Source organism: Natrix helvetica (genome assembly GCF_964273705.1).
Source record: "Natrix helvetica genome assembly, chromosome: 14".
Classification (NCBI taxonomy): domain Eukaryota; kingdom Metazoa; phylum Chordata; class Lepidosauria; order Squamata; family Natricidae; genus Natrix; species Natrix helvetica.
This window is the reverse complement of record NC_138564.1, coordinates 3,980,572-3,991,785: the sequence shown is the minus strand read 5'-3', so window position 1 is coordinate 3,991,785 and position 11,214 is coordinate 3,980,572. Positions and strand designations below refer to the sequence as shown.

Sequence of the window (11,214 nt, the reverse complement as noted above, 5' to 3'; positions counted from 1 at the left end):
ACACCAGGGGTGTCCAAACTTGGGAACTTTTAAGACTTGTGGACTTCAACTCCCAGAATTCCCCAGCCAGCTGGCTGGGGGATTCTGGGAGTTGAAGTCCACAAGTCTTAAAAGTTCCCAAGTTTGGACACCCCTGCTCTACACACACACACACACAATCAATTTACACAAGGAAATGGCATCCTGAGCTTATGGGGTGCAGATTTCATTCACTCCTCCATGCTAAAAAAAAAAAACCCCAAATAAACTTTTTACTGATTTATCATTTGGAGCTGATGGGAAAATGCCTTTTTTTTTGGACTGAACCCTGAATGCAGAATCCTGATTTTGTTGCAAACAAGGTGCTTTGCTTTTATTAATTAATAACCTTAATTAAAACAAACCACCAGTTAATCTTAACTAAAACAAACCACAGTCTCAGCCTCAGGGGTTATCAGCATCGCCCTGCTCGTCCCGTTCCGCCATGACTGGATTCCCCGCCGCGTTTTGCCACCCACCCGGTGGCGGGAGCCCCGCAAACTCCTCCACCTTCTCTTCCTTTGAACGGACTTCTTTTAAAGTACCATAGAGTCGGAGCCCTGGGTTGGGGGCGGGGGCCGGGCGAGTTCTCGCGAGACGAGACGTCAGAAGGCGGAAGTGTTTGCTTCCCGGGGATCCACGTGGGCTGGAGAGGCTGTGTTGATGCGCGCTTCAATGGGGAAGGCGCAAAAGAAGCGCAATTGGCGGGCGCGGCTGCCAGGATCGCCCAGGAGGGGGGCTGCCGCTCCCCAGGAGCTTGTGCAGCTGGAACTGGGAGGTGAATATTATTTTTATATTTTTAAGCCCACCTTTTTGATACAGAACTCAATGCCCACCTGGGATTCCCGCCTCCTTTTTGCCTTGTAAAAACAGCCTTGCGAGGTAGGCTAGGCTGGGAGAGGGAGGGAGGGAGGGAGGGAGAAAGGGGCACGCCCCAAACATCAATGTCAAAATTCAATGTAGAGAAAAGTAAAGTCCTACATTCAGGCAAGAAAACCCAAAAGAACATACAATATATTGCCAAAAGTATTCGCTCACAAATGATTTTGATTATGTGGACGGGTGAGCGAATACTTTTGGCAATATAGTGTATATAGACTGGGTGAAACCAGGCTTTATAGGAGTGACTATGGGAGGGATCTTGGAGTCTTAGTGGACAAATAGGTAAACATGAGCCAGCAGTGTGCAGCAGCAGTCAAAAAAGCCAATGCAATCCTAAATTGCATTAACAGAGGGATACAATCAAGATCGAGAGAGATACTAATACCACTCTATAAAGCCTTAGTAAGACCACACCTAAAATATCGCATCCAGTTTTGATCACCACGCTATAAAAAAAAGATGTTGAGACAGTAGAAAAAGGGCAGAGAAGAGCAACCAGGATGATGAGGGGGCTGGGGGCTAAAACATATAAAGAAAGGTTTCTGGGTATGTCTAGTCTTATGAAAAGAAGGACTAGGGGAGACATGACAGCAGGGTTCCGATATCTCAGGGGTTGCCAGAAAGAAGAGGGAGTCAAGCTATTCTCCAAAGCTCCTTGAGGGCAGGACAAGAAGCAATGGGTTGAAACTAATCAAGGAGAGAAGCAACTTAGAACTAAGGAAAAATTTCCTGACAGTTAGAACAATTGATCAGTGGAACAGAAGTTGCCTCCAGAAGTTGTAAATTCTCCAACACTGGAAATTTTAAAGAGATCTGACAACCATTTGTCTGAAATGGCATAGGGTTTCCTGCTTGAGCAGTGGGTTGGACTAGAAGATCTTCAAGGTCCCTTCCAACTCTGTTCTTCTATTCTATTCGACTAATGGGGATTTTGTCAATGCTGAATGATTGTCAAGTGATGCTCCTAACTATTTTGGGATTGCACCCAAGGCATCTGTTAACTATTGTTGCTATTTTGGCCTTTGACTTCACGGGGCTTATTTCAGAGTGAACGCGCATGGAGATGGAGTAGCCAAGTAGGGTTGCAATTTGACCTGGTGAGCTCCTCTTTGTCTTTCTCTCCCCCCCCTGCCCCCCAAACTAGATGAAACCATCTTGAAAGGAGTGGATGGGAGCAACGCCCTCGTCCTTCCGTCTCGAAAAACCCAGGAAAAACCAGCAACCTGCCTTAAAAGTCCAGGAAAGAAACTCCTGACAAAGAAGCAGAAGAAGAATTTGCAAAAGGTTTTGGAACAAAAAGCCAAGAAGGAAAAGGTGGGTGGTTTGATTTCAGGAATACCCCACGCTTGATTGAATAGGGTGACGCGGAGAGGCAGGAGACGTCACCCTCATTCTCACATGGTTTTGTCCTGTTGGGTTGGGTTTGAATTTCTAGCGAGCGGAATTGCTGAAAAAGCTGAGCGAAGTCCAGGTGCCTGAAGCCGAAATGAAGCTTCTCTATACCACGTCCAAGCTCGGAACAGGAAAACGGATGTTCCAGGCGAAAAGGTAAGATAAGGGAGTGTGAGGGGTCCCTGGCGCTCCCTGAACTTGGTGGGTTTCTTGCAGACGTTTCATGACCCAGTGCTAGAAGGTGTTGTGGCCCAGATTCAGACAGTGAGGAGGTTAGGGAGGAACATGGGCCAGTCCTGGAGTCTGGGGAAGGCTCTGACGAGGGCTCTGTGTCGGAGGCAGAGAGGAGGCCAGGTCCATTTGACAGTTATCAGCTGCCTTTGGAGTCAGACATCAATGAAGCAGAAGAACAGCTGGAGCTTATTCCCAGAGTGGCATGCGCAGAGTTGCCAGACGAAGGGAACAGCTAAAGAACAGCGCCCAACTTGGGAGTAAGGTGATGATGAATGGCCCCTCCCAGAGGAAATAAAAGAGGAGCGAAAGGGGAGTGGAGCTTGCAGGAGACCATTAGTTCATTCCTGCATGCTTGCCAAGTTTTGCGGCATCTGAAAGATCTCGGTCTGGCTACTCTTCAAACCTGATAAAGGTAGGTAATTGTGAACTATCTTGAAAGACTGTGGGAGAGGAAAGACTTTGCTGGAGAGGAATTCACTGTCAATTAAATAAAGGAGGTTAATCGGGACGAAGACTCAGCTTCGTGCTGCTGAGGAAGCCTAGGTCAAAACACCTGAACTTCTTTTGAAATGTTTTGGGCAAAGAGCGTCTCATGTTCCTTGGTGTTTCAGGTCAGTCCAGGAAGCAAGTGCCGGCTGGTCGAAGAAAATCAAAAGCATTGGAGGTGCCAATAGGAAAAGAGGCAGACTTGAGTTGGAGGAGGAAGAGGAGGAGGAAGAAGAAGAGGAGGAGGAGGAAGAAGAGGAGGAGGAGGAGGAGGAGGAAGAAGAGAAGGAAGAACAGGTTGACAAGGCACTCCCAGAAGCTGCCTCCACCACCACCACCGAGACAGAATCTGGAAAGGCCCCCAAATCTCCACACCCTTTAGCCAAAGGACTTGATAAACCTCCTGAGCAAAGAAACACAACTTCTAAACCCACATCTGAACCTGCAGTGTTTGTTCCAGTGGATCGATCCCCTGAGATCCAGGTCAGTTTTGAATCCAGTCCCTAGAGAATGTTCTCATGCCTCATTCATGTTTGCTAACGAAGCAAATTTGAGGTGATTTGCGTGTGTGTGTATAAATGTATACATACGTATGTATACATACATTTATACACACATACCACATACATGCATATTATATATATACACACACATTATATATACATACACATACACACACATATAGCGGTATAGCTAGCACCTGAGCTCTTATATGATACATCATCAGATCTCTCTCTCTCTCTCTCTCTCTCTCTCTCTCTCTCTCTCTCTCAAACACACACACACACACACACACACTTTGCATTGGCATCCATCAGTCTCAAAAGACTATGGTACCCAAGCAGCAGATTCCCCCCTCTCCACATCGTTGAAATAGTCCAATGAAACAGCAGAGCCGATAGGATTGGTTCCAGCTGCGTCGCAGGAGTTACCAGAACATGGCTGTACACAGTCACGAACTGCTTCCGGGACTCTGGCTCCGGATTTTGCCTGGAGTTTGACTCCTGAAGCCTTTTCCAGGAGTGGATGCAGCCACAAGGCAGTGGAGGTTTGTAATCAGAGTCTCCCTTCTCCTAGAAGATGGTCCTGCCACTTTATCTGCTGTTTGGGCATAGAGCCCTCTTCCGCCTTCATATACATACATACATACGGTCTTGTTGTATTCGGGTCTTTTCCTGTGTAAGATTGAGATTGTCTTAGCAACGTTTCAGCGAGATCTCACTCGCCATCTTCAGGCTGGTGTTTCTTACAACCCACTTACAGCAACAAAGACACCACTCCACACACACCCCTCAAGATTTATAGAAAGACGACAGCTCCGACCACGCCTTACTCGCACAAGCACGAAGCCGAAAACACCAGCCTGAAGATGGCGAGTGGGACTAAACATGATATCTCCCACATACCAGACATCTGGAAACCAGCCCTAGTCAACAAACGAGCCCCACCCACCACCCAGGCCGTTACAACACAAAACAACAATGGACACACAGCCAGCACCAATCTACCAATCCTGATACAACCACACAGCCTATCAATCCACTTACTGAAACAAAGCCAGCACTCCACACACACCCTCACCAAGATTTATAGAAAGACGGCAGCTCCGATCATGCTTTTAAGCTGAAAACACCAGCCTATTTTCACCTTTATAGCGCTAGTTTATATATATTTATAAATCATCTCAGGTGATAAACCAAAAGCAATGAAATCATCTGATCCGGGAAGTGTGAAGCGACATGCAGCTTGCAACGAAATAAGTTCTTAAGGGTGGAAATATTAGCCACAAGCGGTTTTAAAACTCCAGGATGTGTGTGGAAATTTAATTAACACTTTGGCTTATCACTGTGTTTATAAATATTCTCTCTTTCTCTTGGTTGTGAAAGGAAGCCAGGTTGAAGCTCCCAATACTGGGAGAAGAGCAGGTGGTAATGGAAGCCGTGCGGGAGAATCCTATCGTCATCCTAAGCGGGGAAACCGGTTGCGGGAAAACCACACAAGTGCCTCAATTCCTCTACGAAGCAGGCTACGCGAGGTATGAATTTGGGGGCTTCTAAGGCAGCCCCTCGGACAGGTAGTCCTCGACTTTTAACAGTCCATTTAGTGACCATACGAAGTTACAACAGACCTGGAAAAAGTAACTTAGGACTTTTTTTTCTCACTTACGACCTTTGCAGCATTCCCTACGGTCATAGGATCAAAATTTGGACGCTTGGCAACTGACTCATATTTATGACTGATCGTGTGATTTCCCCTTTGCGACCTTCTGACAAGCAAAATTATTGGGGAGGCCACATTCATTCAACAACCATTTTGCTAATTTCATAACTACAGTGCTCCACTTAATAACGGGGCAAGATAGGTGGTAAAATGGAGGCAAACTCACTTAACAAATGTCTCGCTTAGCAGCCGAACGTTTGGGCTCAGTTGTCGTAAATCAAGAAATACCTCTCTGTGCTTGCTAGAGTAAAATAAAATCAGAATCAGAATAGAGTTTGAAGGGACCTTGGAGGTCTTCTAGTCCAGCCCCCTGCTGAAGCAGGAGAACCTATACCATTTCAGATAAGTGGCTCTTCTTAAAAACTCCCAGAGATGGAGCACCCACAATTTCTGGTGGCAAGCTGTTCCACTGGTTAATTGTCCTCACTGTTAGGAAGTTTCTCCTTAATTCCAGCTTGCTTCTCTCCTTGATTAGTTTCCATCTATCAATTAACAATAGCTCACACATATTTAGGCTTCAAACCGTTGTTTTATTATCTGGTACAAATAATAAATTTAAACCAGTTTCTTTTTCAAGATTGCCAACTTTACAATGCACGGACTTCAGCTCCCCAGAATTCCCTAGCCAGAATCTTGGGGGTTGGTCCATCCATGCTGCCTATGGAATCCTGCAAAGTGAAGTCCACTCGGGCAGCTAGGGAATTCTGGGAGTTGAAGTCCACACATTGTAAAGTTGCCATGATCAAGAAACTCTGCTCTTAACGAATTTATTAAAATCTCATCTCAATTCTGTTTGTAGTACCAACGGAATCATTGGGATTACCGAACCTCGGCGTGTAGCGGCGATATCTATGTCTCAGCGAGTTGCAGCAGAAATGAATTTATCTCAACAGTAAGAACGGCCTCTTTCCAATACTAGTTTCAGATATTATTGGGGCGGAAATTTTGTTGAAATAGAAACGTTGCATGTTCTGGCATTTAGAATGCGGTACTGCAGGCTACTTCTGTTACTGTGAGTTGCCAACAGTTCAATTGACCGGCTCAAGGTTGACTCAGCCTTCTGTCCTTCCGAGGTGGGCAAAATGAGGACCCAGATTGTTGGGGACAAGAGGCTGACTCTGTAAACTGCTTAGAGAGGGCTGGTAGTGGCAAATACTGAAAATAAATAAATAATAAGTGTAAGGGCTATTGCTATTGCTTTCCCTTCCTTCGTTCCATAACTCTGCCCACTGCCAGGAATTCAATCTTGACTGGCTCAAAGTTGACTGAGCCTTCCATCATTCTGAGGTGGGTAAAATGAGGAGCCAGGTTGTTGGGGGCAAGAGGCTGACTCTAAACCACTTACAGAGAGCTATAAAGCACAGTGAAGTGGTATATAAGTCTAAGGGCAATTGCTATTGCCTTCCCTTCCTTCCTTCCATAACTCTGCCCACTGCCAGGAGTTCGATCTTGACTGGCTCAAGGTTGACTCAGCCTTCCATCATCCCAAGGTGGGTAAAATGAGGAGCCAGATTGTTGGGGGCAAGAGGCTGACTCTGTAAACTGCTTAGAGGGGGCTGGAAAGCACTGTGAAGTGGTATATAAGGGATATTGCACCTGTCTTAAGTTTTAGAAACAATTTGAGGACTTAATTATCCACATAAATAGCTGGGAAGTGATGTGATGGACCTTGTGCTTTGAATGTTTATTACTCTGAATGTTCTTTTGAGAACAATTTCCATAAGAGTTATGAGCCAAAGTTTCAACTTGTTCCCTAGTTTGGTTTTCTTCTTCTTCTTCTTCTTCTTCTTCTTCTTCTTCTTCTTCTTCTTCTTCTTCTTCTTCTTCTTCTTCGTCGTCTTCGTCTTCTTCTTCGTCTTCTTCTTCTTCTTCTTCTCCTCCTCCTCCTCCTCCTCCTCCTCCTTCCCCCCTCCTCCTCCCCCTCCTCCTCCCCCTCCTCCTCCCCCTCCTCCCCCCCATCACATTATCTGAGGTTTTTGAAATGACTGTAAGCAAAATAAAACTGGAAAGTATTTCGAGATAAGGAACCTAATCTTCTTTAAGCATTGATTTGCCATTTACATTTGCCCTAAATACTTCCAGCGAGATAGGTTTAAATGGCATCATCTCAGTTTTCTGTGTTGTGAGGGAAATTTGACTTCAACATGGTTTCCACATTCTCTGTACCAGTGTTATTTCCTACCAAATCCGTTATGAGGGGAATGTGACGAAGGAGACGAAAATGAAGTTCATGACGGATGGTGTGCTGTTGAAAGAAATCCAGAAGGTGAGGATTTTTTATATTTTCCTCTTTTGAAATGTGGGGTGGAAATTGATTTTTGGGAGAATGTGCATACATGCAGAACATTTTCTCACTTTAGCACAGGGCTCTCTAATTCGGCATGTTTTAAGAGTTTGTTTCTTTTTGTATCTTTTTTGTATTTTAAGTTTAAAAAAAAGTCTGATTCTTGAATGAGTTAGAAGAACACCCACAGGAATGAAAGAGGAAAATTTTTTTTTTTTTTTTATTAAAAGAGTTTTGTACAAACAAATTTTCCCCCTTTTCACCCCCCCCCTCCATACAATATAAATCTCATACAAATGCTATACCCCCCCGCAAAAATTCACATTCAAATATTATACCAAACACTTTACCCCCTCCCCACCCCCCATCTTAAAATAGATTACTCATAACCCCTCTCCTCCCAACAAAAACTATAGAGATTAGTCTTAAATTAATAATAACACATTGATCATTTTCTAAGCTAATTTAACATCTATAACTCTTAATATAAATTTCTCCTAGCCTAACAATGTTTCATTAGTCCCATCTTCTGATTTATTCATACATATATATTGCCCCACCCTCCACCCTAACCCTCCCCCACCTCCCGCACAAACCCACCCCCCTGACTTCCGCTGTATACCACTCTAATAATTCCAAACATCCCATATACTATTTACTCTGATCATCTATCGGTCTAAACATTCTTACCTAAAGGCTAGATAATAACTCCTAGTCTGGTATTTATTCTGTATATAATCAATCCATTTTGCCCATTCCTGTGTGTAATCCTCCTGTTTCTGAGCTTTTAAGAAAGCTGAAATTTTTGCCATTTCAGCGAACCCCGCCACCTTCTGAATCCATTGATCAATTGTTGGCAAAAAATCTTTTTTCCAATGTTGCGCAATCAACAACCTAGCTGCTGTAACCATATACAAGGCCAATTTTGTTTCCCCTTTGGTAAAATCCTTAACTATACCCAATAAAAACATTTGTGGAGTGAATTGTATTCTTTTCTTAAATACATTCTGCATAACCCACCATATTTTTATCCAAAAAGCTTTAACCTTGTTGCAAGTCCACCATACATGAAAAAAGGTAGCATCTAGACACCCGCATCTCCAACATTTTGGTTGAACATTTGGGTACATGCATGATAATTTTTTAGGATCTAAATACCATCTGTAAAACATTTTATAAAAATTCTCCCTTAAATTCTGTGACTGTGTAAATTTAACATTCTGAACCCATATTTTTTCCCACGTTTCCAACATAACCACTTCACCAAAATTCTGAGCCCATTTAATCATACAATCCTTAACCAATTCACTTTCTGAGTCTCTTTCTAACAGTACATTATATATTCTTTTAACTTGTTTTGGACCAGTCTCTTTTATCTGCTTAATCAGTTCCACTTCTTTATCCATAAAGCCGACCCTGCGATCTTCTTCCCATCTCTTCTGAAGCTGTATGTAATGTAACCAATTTAAAGTAATTCCTTCTTCCAACAGCTGTTCCAAAGTTTTTAACTTCCATTCGCCCCCATCAGCAATAAGCACATCTTTATATAAACAACCCCCGAGTGACTTAATATTCATAATCCCCATGGTGTCTGCAAGATCCAACCAAAGCGGTATTTTATAATCCCAATTGGGCCGGTGCTTCTTCCATATTCTCATCAAGGCACTACGGAGAACATGGTTGTTGAACACTTTATCCACCCTGTCTTCATAAAAAAGATATGCATGCCATCCCAGAACAAGATCATGGCCTTCTATATTGAGCAATTCCATTTTTGTTTTCCCAAACCAATCTGCTACATGCGTTAATACCGCAGCTTCATAATACAATCGAAGGTTTGGGAGTCTGAGGCCACCTCTTTCACGTATATCTTGCATAATCTTCATCTTTACTCTCGGTTTTTTCTCCTTCCAAACAAATTTATTTAATGTTGTTTGCCAATTTAACAAGGTTTTATCTGACTTGAGCACCGGAATCATCTGGAATAGAAAGATAAATCTAGGTAGAATGTTCATTTTAATTGCTGAGATCCTTCCAAGCAAAGACAATTGTAACTTTTTCCACGCTTCAAGATCTTTCTGTATCTTTTGCCACAACACTTCATAGTTATTTGAGAAAAGTTTTGTGTTTGATTCTGAAATTTGTATTCCTAAATATTTAACTTTAGAAACTATTTCAAAACCTGCTAAACTTACAAGTCTATTTCTTTGAGTCTCTGTCATGTTTTTAACCATCATTTTCGTTTTGTTTTGATTTAGTCTAAACCCAGACACCATGCCAAATTCTATTATGATATTTTTCATCTGGATTATTGATTTCAAAGGATGTGAAAGGGTAACAACCAGATCATCGGCGAATGCTCTAGTTCTGTATTCCTTTTGCCTGATAGCTATGCCATCTAAGGATTTTGAGTCCCGAATTGCGTTCAACAAGACTTCCAAAGTTAAAATAAATAACAATGGGGATAATGGGCAACCTTGTCTTGTGCCTTTTTGTATCTCGAAAGTTGTTGACAAATTTCCATTAATAATAAGTTGTGCATTTTGTTGCTGATAAATTGCTCCAATCGCCTGCCGCAATCGTGGTCCCATATCCATCTTTTCCAAAGTCTTGGTTAGAAAGTTCCAATTCACTCGATCGAAGGCCTTCTCTGCATCCAAGAAAACCAGCACTGCAGAGATCTGCTTATTCTTATCAAGATAGTCAATTAAATCTATGAGTTGCCTTACATTCTCCTTCATATGTCTGCCTTCAATAAATCCTGCTTGATCATGATGAATAATCTCTTGAATAACCGGCATCAATCTGTTGGCTAATACTTTAGCAAATATTTTATAATCTGTGTTCAGAAGAGATATCGGCCTGTAATCCTCTGGTTTCTTAGGGCCCTCTTTATCTTTAGGTATCAATGAGATAAAAGCCGCTTTCCATGAGAGAGGTATTTTACCTCCTTGTTGTATATTACAAAATAGTTGTGTAAGATATTCAATCATTTCCAGTTGTAAAGTTTTATAATACATTGCAGTCAAACCATCAGTCCCTGGAGCCTTAGCTAATTTAAGTTGATTTATAACTAAAGTGATCTCATCAGCGGTTATAAGACGTTCCAAATTTGCCTTTTGAAGCACAGAAATTTTTGCAACCCTTTTTCCTTCCAAAAAATCATCTATTAACTTGTTCTGTATATTATCCTGTACATATAGCTTAGTATAATAGTCCACAAATGATTTTTTAATCAACTCTTGTTGATATACCATCTTCCCTCGAAACTCAATTTTATCAATAATTCTGTCATTCATATTCCTTCTCAAAGTATATGCTAACCATCTACCAGGTTTATTAGCGTTGGCAAAGGTGTTATGTTTAGCAAATTGCAAATTGGTTGCTGTTTGTTCTGCTATAAGCATCTGAAATTGATCTTTCAACAGCTTTAGCGCCATCTGGAGCGCCTGGTCATTCGGGTTTTTTATAAGCAGCTGTTCTTTACGTTTTATTTCATCTTCCAATTCCATTCTCCTTTTCTGTCTAATTTGTTTGTGTTTAAAGTTCATATGTATCAGGACCCCACGCATATAAGCTTTACTTGCATCCCAAACTATTTCAATGGGAGTGCCCTTATTCATATTAAAACTGAAAAATTCCTTCATGTGTTTTTTAAGTTCATCAACATTTTTTTCATATCTAAATAAATTTTCATT

General features: G+C 42.2%; 1 protein-coding gene across 1 annotated transcript in view; it reads left to right on the top strand.

The window, feature by feature from the left end:
• The first annotated feature begins 598 nt into the window (after window positions 1-598).
• Window positions 599-11,214, top strand: part of DHX37 (DEAH-box helicase 37) — a 39,603-nt gene continuing 28,987 nt past the window's right edge. The window contains exons 1-7 of the mRNA XM_081966202.1: window positions 599-796; window positions 2,045-2,214; window positions 2,336-2,448; window positions 3,138-3,495; window positions 4,899-5,047; window positions 6,032-6,124; window positions 7,402-7,498. Of these exons, the coding sequence (XP_081822328.1) occupies window positions 682-796; window positions 2,045-2,214; window positions 2,336-2,448; window positions 3,138-3,495; window positions 4,899-5,047; window positions 6,032-6,124; window positions 7,402-7,498 (1,095 nt within the window). The 5' untranslated portion in view covers window positions 599-681. The remainder of the gene's footprint in view (window positions 797-2,044; window positions 2,215-2,335; window positions 2,449-3,137; window positions 3,496-4,898; window positions 5,048-6,031; window positions 6,125-7,401; window positions 7,499-11,214) is intronic.